At 43.4% G+C, this 17,694-nt stretch overlaps 2 protein-coding genes across 2 annotated transcripts; both read left to right on the top strand.

The window, feature by feature from the left end:
• The first annotated feature begins 4,920 nt into the window (after positions 1 to 4,920).
• LOC120003566 lies at positions 4,921 to 5,643 on the top strand. The gene has a single exon (XM_038852584.1). It carries the CDS (start codon positions 4,921 to 4,923, stop codon positions 5,641 to 5,643), a length of 723 nt encoding a protein of 240 aa, XP_038708512.1.
• Positions 5,644 to 6,580: 937 nt separating this feature from the next.
• LOC120003565 lies at positions 6,581 to 8,127 on the top strand. The gene is made up of 2 exons (XM_038852583.1): positions 6,581 to 7,179; positions 7,242 to 8,127. Exons 1-2 carry the CDS (start codon positions 6,581 to 6,583, stop codon positions 8,125 to 8,127), a joined length of 1,485 nt encoding a protein of 494 aa, XP_038708511.1.
• The last annotated feature ends 9,567 nt before the right edge of the window (positions 8,128 to 17,694 follow it).

The following is a 17,694-nucleotide window of genomic DNA, read 5'->3' as shown; positions in this document are numbered from 1 at the left end:
ACGCCAGGGGTAGAGTTAGGAATTTTTGTGAAGGGGGCAAAAATTTGACAACAGTAGGGGGGCAATGCCCCTGAATTTTTTTTAGGGTTATTTATTGAAAAATTAACTAATTTCTCATTGATTATATAGCAAAAATTAAAGTAAAAAACAAAAATATCATGGACTATGAATGCACAGATATACCCCATACTAACAAACAAATATTTATACTTCAAAATGAATGTAGTTACAATATTTAGACCAATAAATTGAATAAATAACAATTCTTATTAGCTTCTCATTAGACGATGCCATCAATGAAGACAAGCAAAATAAAAAAAAAGAAAGATAAATTCTTAGTATTTTAGATGAATATATTGAATAAGGAACCTCTTTGACAACCTCTTAGTGGATGACGCATAAATGAAGACAAACAAAATAAATAAAAAGATCAATAAAAAAAAGAAGATAAATTCATAGTATTTTAGATGAATATATTGAATAAGGAACCTCTTTGTCAACTTCTTATTGGATGATGCATAAATGAAGACAAACAAAATTTAAATCTTTCTTTTAACACTTGATAGTACATTGTGAGATTTGAACTTGAGAGTTATAACAAACTAACAGCATAGTTACGACCAGGCCAGCAGGCATTTCATGACATTTGTGTACACTACTATATATACTATTTTTTTTTCCTAAATTCCAAGGTTGGCTCTTACGCCTCCGCGTCTGGGACACGGTGTTGCAAGCAAGTATTTTTTGTTTTTTGTTTTAATTTATTCCAATTGCTGGACGTCAGATTTAAAGTGGCGATTATCAGTGTGCTTGCTAATGAAAATTCATTAATACCCTTACAAACAGAGTTACTTAAAGTAGAACAAACTTCTTGTACCTCATACTCACAGGGACTGATAGCAACATAAACCGTTTAAATAATGGGATTTGGGGGACCAGTTCACTTGTGAATAGGTTAAAGTTATTAACCTGTTCACTTGTGGGCCGTCAGATCTTAAGAGCAAGATCTATTGGTCCCCCAAAAATTCATTTTTTCGTCCTTATTAACTTATCAAGGTGTCTTCAATGGCTTCTCTCTCCGTATCAAGGTGGATAAACAAGTCAATTTCAGTGATCACTTAATTCCTCATATACTCGTTCTACAAGATCGACTGGAAGGCCCTCGTTGAAGCGACACAGACCATTGGCTATTCGGAGTTACAGGAAGATGCGTCTGAATCGACCGCGCTTGAGTACGAAGATTTCTTGAAGAAATTTCATTATGCTCTATTAGAGCTCCATCTCGAAGGACTGATCTACCCCCAAACAGGTTGTAAGCTTATTGTTACCGAGAAGATACGCAATATGCTGCTTCATGATGATGAGATTTGAAGAAAATCTATATGGTTGTGAGGATATAGTTGTTGATATTAGCTAGGCCAGGTTTTGATGGAATTAGGTTTCGTTTTTTATTTTTATTTTTATTTTATCCTGGTATTCTTGAGGTGTTTTTGAGATGAATTCAATGTAATTGTTCTTAAACAATGTAATTGTTGTTACATTGTTCTTGTTTTTGTTTATTCATTCCTCTTTCAAACATTGTAATATAACATATATTATGTCATTTAAAACAATGTACTAGATAGGCAAAGCATTTAAGGTATTGTGAGAACATCCACTATAGTACATTGTTCTTCAAAATTATCATAACGGTTCTATAAACAAATGAAATCGACAAATGTACAAACAAGCATATCATAAAAATGAATTTTATCCTTTACATATCCAAATAAATTCCTAGATTCTCTTTTCCATACCTAAAAACACATCTAACAACCCGTCTCCCGCCCACCTTCTTTGAACAATCACCAGTCCGACAACGACGAGATCCAAAATAGATGCCGATGTACATATTCACGTTTGAAAATTTGTGATTCGCTAACAATCTGGAAATTTTTTTTGGGAGAATTAGATGTGTCGTTAAATATGAGAGATAAAACAACCATACGAGAGAGAGGAGGGAAACATAAAAGACCTAAACAATTAATAACGTGTTTTTTGAATTTTAAATTTTATCCATGTTGGCATTGCTGACATGAAAATGCCATAAAGACTTGAGAAGTGTTGGGCGAAAAATAGTCGGGATACAAAATATTTTCCTAATGCATTAGTATATAATCTTTTTGTAAGGGACCTGCTGGTAAATCCTCAAATATTTAATACTTGCAACAAATTTCATTAAAAAAGTAGAGCCAAAGTATTTTTTAAATATTTTATTTCTATTAAGACGTGGCTAATTCAATCCATTATTCTATTGTGGCGACCAATTTACGGGATCCGGCCCGTACCTTTAAAACCCCCTAAATCAGGTCTTGTGGCGTTGAGCATAGATGATGAGGATCAAGGTAGGAGGCTCAAAAATGCTTATAACTGTAGTGGTAAAAAACCGTCATGGACTAATTTCTCAATCACATGCATGACCCAGCTAGCACAATTGGATGAGACGTCAGTCAATGCACGATTTGACCAACGGAGTCGAACGAGACGAACCCAAGACTGACAAGACCATAGACGTTCAAAAGCATATAAGCAACCCATATTCGAGCGTCCAAGCTAGACAGCTCATACTCAGGGGTCCAAGCCTAAGTCGATCAACGACCGAGTCGATTAATACACAAATTGATCAACCACCCAGTCGGTCAACACAATCAGAACAAGTCTAAAGCGGTCCGGCTCATGAGCGTCCAACATCTTCGGGCGGTCATCATCAGGCGACCAAACCAAAGGCATTCCATGCCATCAACTTCCGACGGACAACGTCAGAGTCAGTCAACGATCAACTTGACCAACGCCCAAGTCGATCAACACTGTCGACAGTTGGCGAGCATTGGTCATGCTCGCCTCAGGTATCAATCATCCAACTCAACTCCATCACATATCATGTTTATACGTGCATATTATCCATCATACAACTAAATCATGATCCCCTGTTCTGACCTGGCCACCCTAAGGCAACGGTCCTCTGAGACCATTGTCAGACTTAGCCTCAATAAGACAAATACAACCTCTGACACAAGCACGCCGAGTCAGTTGACATGCAACATTGAGCCGCCTGACCACTGTACAACCCTGACCACAACCAACGAAAATAGGCCACTTGTCTTGACATTCGACACCACCTTCCCATATCCGCCTGCGCATTGTACTATAGTACCCAGTATGTCAGCCTTGGTTGGCAAGTCACCCCGCTATAAAAGCCCCCCTCTCCCTCGGGAGTGGGGGACGTAATCTGGAACACTCAAACTCTTTGCTCTCTCAATTTCTTCAACCTTCAACTCATTCACAGCTCTCTTGCACCCTGCATCCTTCATTTTCCATACCAGCATTTGCATTTACCATTCTTATATCTTTGCTTTGACCAACCTGGTTCCGGTTGACTGACTTGAGCGTCGGAGGTTCTTTGGCAAGTACCCCACCGGTGCCCAAGTTCTATGATCTCAGCCTTGCTTTGTTTCTCAGGATCCCGCTGTAGAAGGCCTCCATATAAATTACGTTGACTATTCAACGATTGTAGATTAGGGTATCTACAATTTGGCGCCCACCGTGGGGCCTCTACAGCTCTTTGCCTGACAAGGCCAAAAACCACAACCTTACCCACCTTGAAACACCATGTCTCACTCGGAATCAGACCCTATGGTTGACGTGTTGGCCCAACTAACGGCCATCAGAGAAGAACTCCGAGAAAATTCTATGAAAATGGTTGCCTTGGAAGCAGAAAACACCGCCATCAGGGCCGAAAATGTGAAGCTCTTAGAGTTGAACGAACAGACCGTCCGTGATAGAAGTGCTGTGCACTCCATGCCATCTCTCGAACAAGGTACACCAGAAGGAACCTCCAACCAACATGCTCCGCCATTGAGCGCTGGCCTGAGCAGATATTTCACCCCTGGACAAAGTTCAAGGCAAAATGACCCACCTACGCAGACAACCGACGCCCAACCCGAGGGCCACAACTGGCCACAAACGCCGCCATTGTTCCCAGCATTTTCCTACATTCCACCCTCTTCCAATCCCTCAAGTATGGAAGCACCACTTAAAGAATGGACGCAAAGGCTCGCCACACTAGAATCCAGGATGAACAAAGTCTCAGGAGTGGTGGCACCACCAGAAAGGATGCCACAAAGCAGCTTTGCAGACTCCCCTTTCTCTCCTTCAATTGCCATGACAGAAGCTCCGTCAAGGTTCACCGCACCAACTATGAAGTTATACGATGGAACCGAAGATCCCGAGGAGCATGTGGCATACTACAAACAGAAAATGTTCGCCACTTCAATACCAGTAGATCTACGAGAGGCGTACATGTGCAAAGGGTTCGGATCAACATTGACAGGGCCAGCTCTCCAATGGTACATTAGTCTCCCCAACGGCAACATCTCCTCGTTCGCCCAGCTAGTGGACACCTTCCTTGTGCATTTCTCCAGCAGCAAGAAAATTCAAAAATGTTCAGAGGACTTGTTCAGAGTCGTCCAACACCATGAGGAATCAACCAGAGACTTCGTAGCTCGTTTCAACAAAGAGAGAGTCTCAATTCCTCGATGTAATCCTGAGACTGCGTTTAGAGCCTTCAAGAATGGATTACTTGTCGATAGAGGATTATATGAAGAAATAGCCAAGTATGATTGTCAGAACATGGAAGATGCTCTAGCCCGCGCAACAATCCCAATCAGATGGGAAGAGGATGCCCGACTGTGACCGACCCAGCCGAGCAATGACAGAGAGAAGCGCGGCAGAAAAGAAGACCAACCGACACCTCCACCGCCAGGAAACACTACCCACTCCCGACCGTTCAACAGGGGATTCAACAGACAAGAATACTATGAAAATACGTCCGAATACAACTTAAGCATCACATATGATGAGACAGTACTTGTACTCAAGAAAATGGGGGAGAAGGTGAAATGGCCGTTGAAGAACACCGACGGAAGAGAAAAAGAAACCACTAAATGTTGCGGCTTTCATCAAGTCCACGGGCACAAAACCACCGAATGCAAGGCCTTACTCTACGAAGTGAATAACTTAGTCAATCGCGGCCATTTGCACGACTTGCTAACCGAAAGAGGAAAGGCTCTCCTAACTAAAAGAAAGGAAAAGGCCACAGAAGACGACATACCAGAGCCCACCGAAACTATTGCGGTCATCATTGGGGGATCGGAGATTAGTGGAATTTCTCACTCGGCTGCTAAAAGAAGCGCGAGAGCCGCCATCAATCCAGAAGCAAGGAAGGGGCGGCCGACGAAGACTCCTTCCGACCAGGTGATCATGTTTACCAATAATGAAGCCACCGATCTGTTAGATCCACACCACGATGCCCTTGTCATCTCCATCCAGGTAGCAAATTGTATAATCAAGCGGGTATTGATAGACAACGGTAGTTCGACGAATGTCCTGATGTTGAGCACTCTCAAAAAGATGAATATCGATGAAAATCATGTCGTTCGACGATCGACAATCCTAATCGGGTTTGGCGGAGAACAAAAATTTACCGAAGGTGAAATAGCATTGCCAGTCTATGCCGGCGGGATCAATTGCCAAACGAAGTTCCTCGTCCTCGACTGTCACTCACCATTCAACATAATCCTTGGGGTCCATGGATCCATGAGATGAAAGCAGTCCCATCAACTTACCATCAGGTTGTGAAATTCCCAACGGCCGTCGGTATCAAAGAAATCTACGGTGAACAATTGGCCTCTAGAGAATGTTACCAGAATGGCCTCAAAAAGAAGAAAGAGTAGTTATAGCAATTACAGCAATCGTCCGACTCCGGCGGGCAAAGCATACCCGAAATTGAGGAGTTAGACGAAGTCTCGATCTGTCCTGAGTTCCCCGAACAGAAGGTTCAAATTGGAGCACGCTTGCCTCTCGAGTTGCGGGAAAAATTGATTACATTTCTGTCCCAACAACGACATTGCTTCGCTTGGTCTCATGCGGATATGACGGGAGTCGACCCAGATGTGGCCATACACCGTTTAAGGGTAGATCCTAGTCACTCTCCTGTCAAACAGAAACAGAGGAAGTTCACCCCTGAAAGAAATCGAATCATTAACGAAGAAGTTCAGCACCTGATTGATAATGGTTTCGTCAGAGAAGTGAATTACCCCGATTGGTTGGCGAACGTGGTGGTGGTGAAGAAGAAGAACGGCAAATGGCGAGTTTGCATAGACTTTACCGATCTCAACAAAGCTTGCCCAAAAGATCCGTTCCCCCTCCCTCACATCGATATGATGGTCGACACCACGGCTGGCCACGAATTGTTGAGTTTCATGGATGCCTTCTCCGGATATAACCAGATCCTCATGCATCCCGATGATCAAGAAAAAACTACGTTCGTTACAGAAAGGGGCATTTTTTGTTACAAGGTGATGCCCTTCGGATTAAAAAATACTGGTGTGACATACCAACGACTTGCCAACCAAATGTTCGCTGAGCTACTGAGAGATACAATGGAAGTATACATCGACGCGACATGTTGGTCAAATCATTGGTCGCCGAGCAACACTTGTATCATCTTCAGCAGGCGTTCGACTTATTGATCAAATATAGCATGAAACTAAATCCCACCAAGTGCTCATTTGGGGTAACCGCTAGGAAGTTCCTGGGCTATATCGTAACTCAACGAGGCATCGAAGCAAATCCTGACGAAATCAGAGCAATCCTCGACCTCCCTTCGCCAAAATACGTAAAAGAAGTGCAGAAATTAACGGGGAGAGTGGCGGCGCTCAACAGATTCGTATCTAGGTCATCCGACAAACGCCATCAGTTCTTCACAACGCTTCGCAAAATAAATAATTTCGATTGGACCGCCGAGTGCGAGGAAGCTCTGCAACAGCTGAAAGAGTACTTGACTTCACCGCCACTTTTGTCCAAGCCTAAAAAGAACGAACAGCTGTATGTTTATCTCACGGTGTCCGAAACAGCCGTCAGCGCAGTGTTGGTCAGAGAAGAGGAATCGAAGCAACTTCCCGTATATTATGTGAGAAAAAGCCTCTTGGACGTCGAGACCAGATACAGTCAGATGGAGAAACTCACGCTTGCCCTCGTAACAGCCGCCCAGAAGCTGAGACCATACTTACAAAGTCACAGCATCATGGTAGTGACCACTTTCCCTATGAGAAACGTACTACACAAGCCTGAATTATCCGGGTGATTAACGAAGTGGGCGGTCGAGTTAAGCGAGTACGATATCACTTATCAACCTCGCACAGCAATCAAATCTCAGGTGTGGCAGACTTTGTCGCCGATTTCACTCCACCCATCCAAGACCAAGCTGAAAAAGAGTTGTTTTGCATCGCCACGCCAATCCTGGGAAAGTGGACCCTCTACGTAGATGGGTCGAGCAACGTCAAAGGCAGCGGACTAGGTTTAGTCTTGATATCACCAGAAGGGAGTATCATTCAAAGATCTGTACGATGCGGATTTAAAGCGACGACCAATGAAGCCGAGTATGAAGCTTTGATCGCCGGCCTTCAACTTACAGAGGACATGAAGATCAAGAACCTAGTTGTCCACTCAGATTCTCAACTGATTGTCAATCAATTGCAAGGATCCTACCAAGCAAAGGATCCAAAGATGGCGAGCTACCTCGAGGCAGTCAAGGAATTACAGAAGCAGTTCGACGAGTTTTCGCTAACGCTCATACCAAGGGTGAACAACGCCCATGTTGACGCACTCGTAAAGTTGGGGTCCTCGATTCAAACAACGGAACCCCAACCAATCCCGGTAGTATACTTGAAATGGCCATCAGTTTGGAAGCAGTACTCAACTCCTGAGGAGACAATGGCGATCGAGTCCGCCCCACCCGAAGAGGCCAACGAAAAGGGCGATGATTGGATGATATCCATTGCAAGATACATACAAGAAGGGACTTTGCCTGACGACCGAAGTGAAGCTCGACGCCTCCAATCAAAAGCCGCGAGGTTCACCTTGTTCGGAGGATTGCTCTACAAACGATCTTATTCTGGTCCATTACTCAGGTGCGTGACGCCAAAGCAAGCCCAATACGTGTTGGCCGAGCTACACGAAGGAGAATGTGGAAATCATTCCGGCGGTCGCAGCCTGACTCACCGCGCACTTTCGACGGGTTATTATTGACCGACAATGAGAGGCGACGTCGTAGATTACGTCCAGAAATGCGATAAATGTCAAAGGTTTGCTCAAATACAGCATCAACCGCCAGAAAAGCTCACAGCTACTTTATCTGCATGGCCTTTCATGAAATGGGGAATGGACATCGTCGGGCCCCTTCCAGCGGCATCTGGTCAACGCATATATTTCCTAGCACTCACTGACTACTTCACCAAATGGATAGAAATCGAATCCTTCAGACGAGTTAGAGACACGGAAGTCAAGAAATTCGTTTGGAAAAACATAATTTGCAGGTTCGGAATCCCAAAGGAGATAATATGTGACAATGACTCTCAATTTATCAGTTACGGTTTCAAACCGTTCTGCACCGATTTAAAGATTAAGTTATTCTTCTCCACACCTCGTCATCCTCAATCGAATGGGCAAGCTGAAGCTTCCAACAAAACTTTGATCAACACTTTGAAGAAAAGACTAGAACAGGCAAAGGGGGCTTGGGCGAACGAATTACCCGGAGTTCTATGGTCATATAGAACAACGGCCAGAACCCCGACAGGAGAAACCTCATTTTCGCTAGCTTACGGTTTTGAAGCAGTCATTCCTGTCGAGGCTGGACTACCCTCCGCTAGTTATCAATGGGTCAACGAAGAAACTAACTGGGAACAATTGAACGACCAACTTGACACCATTGAAGAATTAAGGGAATCGGCACTCACCAGGACAGCGGCCTATTAGACCAGAGTCAACCAACACTTCAACAAACATGTCCGAACCAGAGAGTTCAAGGTTGGGGATCGAGTCCTTCGAAAAATTTTCCAGAATACGAAAGAAATTGGAACCAGAAAATTGGGACCAAACTGGGAAGGTCCGTATCAGATTACCAAAGTTATAGGGCACGGTGCCTACAGGCTTCAAGACCGGGACGGCTGAAAAATTCCCAACAGCTGGAACGCCATCCACCTAAAATTGTACCACTCTTAAATTCTAAGTAAAAAAAAAAACGGGGAGGGGGGGTCATGGTACATATACACTTATCTTTCCCAAACTCTTGAACTTATGTTTCAATTCCAATTTCATTTTGAGCGTCATACTGACTTGAGCGTCGGAGGGTCGACGGTTCGCCGTCGACCAACCCTCACCTTTTTCTTTGAGCGCAGGTACAAGAATAACAAAACTCAAAGACAAAGACGCCCATCAACGTAAAAATGGCGAAGTTATGAGATAACGGCGCTCAACGAAAACGGACAACGGCGCACGACGAAATTGATAGCGGTAGCCCAAGTTAAGTATCACTAAATTCCACTCCACTTATAAATATGTTATATTTGCTTTTACTTAGACATCAAGCCGTTTAGTAAAGAGCAGTTCCAATGCCAGAAAATATCGATATAGTCGGTAATAGATATTGAAGGCCAACCAAATAAACAAAAGTCATCGCCATATATCACATTTGCTACGTACAAAAGCACAAAAATGACCAAAATACAAATTTATTTAGTACCATCCCGATCCCCAGTTCTGCCCTTGCCTTGGCCGCCAGCATCTCCTTCTTCGGCACCATCATCCCTTTTGCCTTCATCCGCACCAACCTCGCCCTCCTCTTCTTCAACGCCTCCTCCAGTTCCCTCGCCATGTCCTTCAACACCTCCAATTGGCTTATACAAATGGCCAAACTTCTCCAATACAACCTCACAATCAGCAATTTCTTCTACAACATTCCAAGCCGTTTCCCGTCCATCTCTGTAATCTTTTAACATTTCAAGACGGGCTAAGGCGCCTGCAACGCCCCCAACAATTCTCTCCTTTTCATCATAATTGGCCTCCGTCGTCTACCTGGCAACTTCTGCTTCCTCAAGTTTATTATTGAACTTAGCTTTTCGCTTATGCCACTTCTCACTCTTCCTGGCCATTTTGTTCGTGAGAGCCGCTAAATCGGATTCGCGCGGTGAGTGTCCGCTAGGGCTTCCATCTTCTCCCCCTCAGTAGTTGAAAGTTGATTCGTCAACTTTTCTTGCGTTTCATTTGCTAAATCTTTTGCCACCCGGTACTCTTCTAGATCGACGTCCATCTCAGACTTATATTTTTTAAGAACCAGGATTTGCTCATCAACCACTTTTAATTCCTCTAAAACCACTGCTTCGCTCACCCTAGCGCGAGTCTCATCCGCCCTAGCTCGCTCGACTTCAGCCCTTAACTTCTCCATGTCCAACGTCACGTTCGTGACAGTTGAGGCTAGAGTAGCCTCGGTCGTCTCTGCCCGAAGGTTCGCTCGCTCAGCAGCCGCCTTTAAACTCTCTCTCTCTTCTTGAGCCTTGCCAAGTTCGGCCCGTAATCGTACTAATTCTGTCTCGGACGCCGCAACAGTCTCCCTACCATCCATCAGTGCCCGTAATCCCTCTTCGATGAAAAGTTGACGCTGGAAAAGTAGGAAGGAACTATGCGCCGACTCCCGAATGACCCTGGCCAAGCCTTTACCTTCCAAAATCCCCCTATCTCTGGGAAAGAGGAGGCGTCGAGTATCGACAGGAAGAATCGGCGGACGTTCATGCACTGATGCCAATGCGGGAAACGAGCAGTCAATCCTCCTAAAACCACACGGTTTCTTGAACGCCCTTACCCTCTCGTGAAATGCTTGTTTGCGCTTCTGCTTCGCCCTCTCCTCTTGTCCTCCCATATCTGCATCCATTTTGGCACTATCCAATTCTTGGTCGCCCGTCACTTTATTTACTTCCCTTGCTGCAACATCATGGACCGTCACATCCGCGGAGGCAGACAGAACTCCTTCATGACCCTTCATCGCAGCTTCCTCTTCCTCACTAATCATCGCCTCCGCCCTCATCTTCGCCGCCCACGAGGCCAAGTCACCTTCACTGGCAACATTCTCCGCCATAGGCACCTCCTCGTAAGCAGGGGACAAATTCGCATCCCTTTCCCTCGACCTCTCCTCCGCCTGTGCCATCTCTGCCAACTCTTTGAATGAATAAAAAGGTTTAAATGGCCTCTGAACTTCGAATCCAGAGACAAACCCAGATTTCCCTATAGTCGATTTCTGGGGAACCTGCTTCGGCGCCTCCAGCGCCACAACCATTGCTCGGGATATAAAACCCTTTGCCGCCAATGTCTCTTCCTCCATGACCGCCCCTGTTATGATTCCTCCTTCAATCTCTTCGCCTACTCCAGTTGCCTCAGTCATCGCTTCCTCAGGCATTTCTGCCTTTGAAGCTTCAGCTGTTTCAACTACGTCGGTCGATCTCTCTCCTTCAGACGCCATAGGAACTTCGACCGCCTTCATCGACGACGCCCCTCGACCAACAGCAACTTTAGGCTTGGACACTCTTTCCTTGGATGTTTTTTTAGCTACTGCGAACAAACCCGACGTTAGAAGATATCACGAACACTAACCAAATCGTACCAAAAATAATAATGCAAGTAAATGACGAAAAATAAAAAAGATAGGGAAGACCTACCTATAACCTTCGGAAACTCTTCGACATTGGGCACGAGCTCCGCCATAATATTCTTTAGACTTCTCTCATGATCCGGAAGGTCCCTCATGATCTTAGCCGCCGTAGCTGGCTGATCTTCTTGTCCCTTCTTCCTCGGTGGATCCTTCGAAACTACAAGATGAGAAAGGCGAAAATTAACCAGAGAAAGAATCATTCGTTGAGCGCTAAAGTGAAAAGACTTACTTATGGGTACCACCCAACACTTCGGGAAACTTTCGGCTCCATACATGGCCGCCCCTTGAGCAAAGAAATACTCAGTCTTCCAAGTATCATGATCGTTCGACATCTGATCCAAAATAATGAGGGGAACATTCCTCTGCGTAACAACCATACACCGCCCCTTCTCATCCTTGTGCTCCTTAAAATCGTAGATCGAAAGGAAGTCTTGCACGCCAAAGTCTATCTTGAACTTCCGACTCAAATGTTGAACGCCCAAAATCACCCGTAGAGAGTTAGGCATGAACTGACCCAGCGATATGCCCAAAACACTTAAGATTTGCCCCAACAGCGGAGGAACCGGAAAATTGAAGCCTATCCTAAACATAATCCCATAAAGAGATACCTCCGTCCCACGATCTGTGTCAACCATCTCGTGTATTTTGGGCGCTCGAAGCTTTATGGACTCTGGTATCTTGGCCGCCGTTCTCAAATTGGTCAAAAAATCTATATCAACCAACGATATAGGATTATATATCATAGGCAAGATCCTGAGGGACTCCAGTATGTCGACCTCAGCAGAAGACCCCGCCACATCTTGTCCGCCACTCCGCGAAGACGCACGAGCTTGAACAGACGAATCTCTCTTGGACGCCAGCAATTTGTTCCCCATAGCAAGCACGGAAACCCAAAAAGCCAAAGAAACAGGAGGAAGAGTAATTTCTCTCTCTAAAATGCTCTACTTCTCCCTCTAGAAAGATGAAAATGAAAAGCACTTGAGGTAAAAGTAAGAGGGACCCCACTATTTATACTAACGTCGATCAATAGAAACAAACTACCAGGTTTCTTAGGTTTCATCAATAGAAAAGAACCCCTAAATCAATCGCATTACTCCTTCAAAGTTACATCTACTGCAATGACTGAAGAAACAAATAATACTCCCAGATCCAACGATGTGGAACCCAAAGTTTTTCAATTTCTCTCACAGTTGTCTCTCACGTTCGATGTTGAAAAACATTATCCCCGACAATACCCTGAGATTTATAGATTGATATCGAAAGTTAAGGGTCTTGAGGCCAGTGTAGGACATATCTGTCAATAGATTACCCAACAACAAGATCTTGGGGCTGATATTAGAAAGATCCGCTCACAGCAGATTGCGCAACAGATTTCTGGATTGATGCTAGAGGTTGAGTGTCTTGACACCAAGATCACAAAGATCTCTCAACAGCAGAGGACCCGACAACCGGCTACTGGGTCTGAGACATGCAGGTATTCAATCTACTAATATTTGTGTATGTGGGTGTTGTGCATACCACCTTGTAGACATGCAGGTTTCCAATCTACTAATATATATTTTAGGATTTGTATTGTGACTATATATTATTTCTATTTCCATATTGCGTTATTTTAGTTTAAGGCAGAATTTTACAGAATGGATACACTCATTAGATAACATAGGAAATGGATAAGGTTTCATAAGAAACTATATATGTTTAGACATAGGAATGATATACCAATGAAAGATAGCATGATGCACGAATCTATAGAAGAGATTCCTAATTGAGAATTTTTATGCAAATTTGCTATATATAGGAGAGATTCCTTACACACACCCGGCGAGAGGCTGAGAGGGGAAGGTGAGTTTGTCCGATCCTACCTGCGAGATTCAGGATTTCAACTTAGAAGTTTAAGTTTCTATTCTTGCTTGTTTGTTGGAAGTTCTGTTTCAGTTTCAAAAAATCAAAGAATTGACAATCTTTGTCCTAATGTTCTTAATTTTTGGGTTAAATTTGGGGTTAGGGTTTTGGTTGCTTAATCCTAAACACAAATTCTTTATCAGCAGTTCAAAAACTACATCATAGCTATGTTTTGATTGTGAACTTGATCTCGAGAGATGTGGTTCTGTAAGTAAATTAATTTTCAATTGATGCTTGGAAGATATGTTGTACACATAATCGGATGGAATGATTGAAATCACAGATGATTGAACTGTACTTTTTTTAATATGTATTTCCTTTTCATTTTCTTGTATCAGTAACAGTGCTATTCAGGCTGGAGAGGATGTCAATGCAGTCCAGCAAGAGCTAAATGATGTGTAGATGATATGAGGATGCTGACGCTGAGTATGTTGTAGCTTTGGATTTAGTTTCTTTTTATTGTTGTTATTATTATTAGGGAAAATTAAATATTAGTCCTTCATTAGAGAGTTTTGTTCGGATGATGAGGACCAAGGCAAACTGTTAAAGAATGCCTATAATCCAACTCGAAGATTGAAGGGGGCTATACAGGAAGACATTCTTGCAAAGGAAACGTATCAGGCGTGATACGTAGTGGCTGCATATTTAGGAGTTAATAGTTACTTACTTTATAAGTTTTACATGTTTGAGATTAATAACTCTTACCTATTAATTAGGTTGGTCTTGAGGGAAATTCCTTCTTAGTTTAGTATTCCTATTTCTAGTCAAATCGGGTTGCATGGGTATGGCTATATAAGCCAGCTTGTAACGTAGCAATATTCGTCAATTAATGTATCAAAAAACTTTGAGATTTCTTTTCAAACTCTCTTGTTCTCTACCTGTGTTTAGCAAGATTTATCATTGGAGAATGACACTTTTAAAAGTTTTATTGCATAAAATCTATGTAGTTTGAATTAATATTCCAAAAATGACAAAAAGTTAAAATATATGATTATACTGTCTAAAATACTCTCATCTTCATCCTCAAACATAGCACATGCCTTTTGTACATGATTCATCTCTGACCTCCGTTGGAAGCTTCGTCTCCATCCCACATGGCTTATTCAAGAGTTCTATGGCATTTTTTTAGTATTTTTTCATCCTGAATTTTGTTATATTCGAACTAGATCTACTCATACTCACCATGGGATTTATCAAACTTGTTGTTTTCCTTTGATCTATCATCACATCATTATTTTTGGCATCGTGCATGGTTGTGCGTGTTTGTAATGTTACCTTGAGTATAAGAATCGAGTAGCCAGTAGATAGATTATGGACTAGGTTTTATAACTTAATTGTTTTCAGCCCAAATTACTTTGGTCACAATTTCTTTTGAATGCTACCGAGTCATTTGATCCTTTTTTCCTTATTTGCTATTTATTGTGTTTTTAGTTTAGAGATACTCTGATGTAAACTCAACCCTCAAATCTTGTTGATTCACACAGAATGCCAAGAGATGAACAGCGGCAGAGAAAAGTTTCTCTTCTATTTTCATTTAACTGCTGAACAACACGAAAAACATGCCACATAACCCTACTAACATGGGCCTCCACAAAGACACAGGCCCCAAACTAAAAGGAGTTCAGCCCAAACAAAATAAACAAAAGATAACAGCTAAAGGGCTAAAGGGCCCAAAACAACAAGATTACAAACATACAAAAGGAAGAAGCTACAGATCAAATATTATCTCGTTCATATTTCTTCATGAAGAGGAGGGCTTCTTGATCTACATCATTCTCCCCAGGTGAAGAGAAATTCGTCCTCGAATGATGATCCTCGTCGCCAGATGAATTGCTCACAAAAGAAGGAGGTGTTTGATATTGAAAACGTCACTGGTGCGAAGATGGCTAGGAAGTTTGAGGCGGTAAGCATTAGGATTGATTTTGGCAATGATTTCCAATGGACCAACCTTCCTGGCAGAAAGCTTGTTATACTCTCCCGGAGAAAAGCGATCCTTGGTGAGAATAGCCCACACAAAATCTCCAACGCCAAACTCATGGTGACGACGTTTCTTATCAGCTGCGTGCTTGTACTTACTGGTTGACTCAAGGAGGCGTTGTTGGGTGACCCGATGGACCTGCTGAAGCTGATCAACAAAAGCCTCTGCTTTACCATGCACACGCTGTAGAATTGGTGTGGGAAGAAAGTCCAAGGGGGTCCTAGGAGACTGCCTATAGACAATATAGAATGGAGTGAAGCCAATACTGCGGTTAACAGCGTTGTTAAGGGCAAATTCTGCATGACACAAGCATTGGTCCCAAGACTTCAGGTGATCCCCTACCAAACTTCTCAATAAATTGCCCAAGGTTCTGTTAATGACTTCGGTTTGTCCATCCGTTTGTGGATGATATGCGTTGCTAAATTTAAGTTCGGTCCTTGTGAGCTTCCATAAACTCCGCCAGAAATGGGAGAGGAAGCGTGTATCTCGGTCAGACACAATGGTAAGAGGGAGACCATGAAGACAAAACACTTCGCGAAAGTATAAATCAGCAACACGGCTAGCATCTGTGGTTTTCTTACAAGGCACGAAATGGGCCATCTTAGAAAAGCGGTCAACCACCACATAGATTCATCAAACCCCCCATTGGGTACGCGGAAGTCCTAGGACAAAATCCATACTGACGTCTGTCTAAGGTTGGGAAGGAATTGGCAGTGGCATATACAACCCAGCATTAGAGGAGGCTCCCTTTGAAATCTGGCAAGTACGACACCCCTCAACAAATCGATAGACCTTACGGCGCATGCTGGGCCAAAAATAGGAGCTAGACACGGCAGCAAATGTTTTCATCTGGCCCATATGGCTGCCATTGTGTGCCTCTCGTATAATTTGGAGTTGTAAACTAGACTCGGGAATGCACAGCTGGTTGCCACGAAAAATAAACCCATCCTGAAGATGGAATTCCGAAGGTTCCTTGGCTATAATGACTTCTAAGGCAACAGCAAAATAAGTATCAGAAGTGTACAAGTCACGAATATTGTTAAAACCTAGAACCTGGGTTTGTAAAACATTGAGCAAAGATGTACGGCGACTCAAGGCATCGACAACACGATTCAAGGTTCCAGCCATATGTTTGACTATGAACGTAAAGCGCTGCAGATAATTGGCCTAATGCGCGTGGCGGGAGGACAACTTGGATTGGCTATTAATATGTTTCAAAGCCTCATGGTCAGAATACAAAATAAATTCATCATGGATAAGGTAACAATACCAATGCCGCAATGCTCTCACAATCGCATAAAATTCCACATCATATACGCTATAGTTTAGTTTAGCTCCAGATAACTTCTCACTAAAAAAGGCAACCGGGCGGTTGGATTGACTGAGAACAGCCCCGATCCCTACCTTGGAAGCGTCACAGTGAAGTGCAAATGGTTGAGAGAAGTTTGGGAGGACCAACAAAGGTGCGCTGGTCAGCACAGTTTTCATCCGTTTAAAAACAATAGCAACGGTTGTAGTCCACTTGAAGACCTTCCCTTTCATACATTCAGTAATTAGTGCCATAATAGAGCTAAAGTGGGCAATAAATCGGCGATAAAACGAAGCCAATCCGTGGAAACTACGCACCTCAAATAGAGACTTTGGTTCAGGCCAACTCTGAATAGCAGCCACTTTGGCTTCATCTACAGCAAGCTCCTTTGCAGAGACCACATACCCAAGAAATAAAACTTCAGTTTCCATAAAAGAGCATTTTTGAATACCCCTAAACAGCCGCTCTTTCCGAAGAACAGATAATACCTCCCGAAGATGGTGAAGGTGTTGTTCGGGTCCCGTACTATAAACCAGGATGTCGTCGAAATAAAAGACGACACACTTGCCAATAAAGGGGTGAAATATCTGGTTCATGAAACGCATGAAGGTGCTTGGGGCATTCGAGAGCCCAAATGGCATTACAAGCCACTCATAAAGGCCTTAGCACGTTTTGAAAGCCGTCTTCCATTCATCACCGGGGTGAATGCGGATGTGGTGATACTCACTCTTGAGATCTAACTTGCTAAAAGTTGTAGCACCCGAAAGTTGGTCCAAGAGATCATCCAACCTAGGAATGGGAAATCGATAGCGAGTCGTAATTTTGTTGATCGCTCTACTATCAATACACATACGCCAAGAACCGTCTTTCTTCGGTGTCAACAATGCCGGGACCGCACACGAACTAAGACTTTCACGAATATACCCC

The sequence above is a fragment of the Tripterygium wilfordii genome, chromosome 8 (genome assembly GCF_013401445.1).
Source record: "Tripterygium wilfordii isolate XIE 37 chromosome 8, ASM1340144v1, whole genome shotgun sequence".
NCBI lineage: Eukaryota > Viridiplantae > Streptophyta > Magnoliopsida > Celastrales > Celastraceae > Tripterygium > Tripterygium wilfordii.
This window is presented reverse-complemented; position numbering and strand designations above follow the sequence as displayed.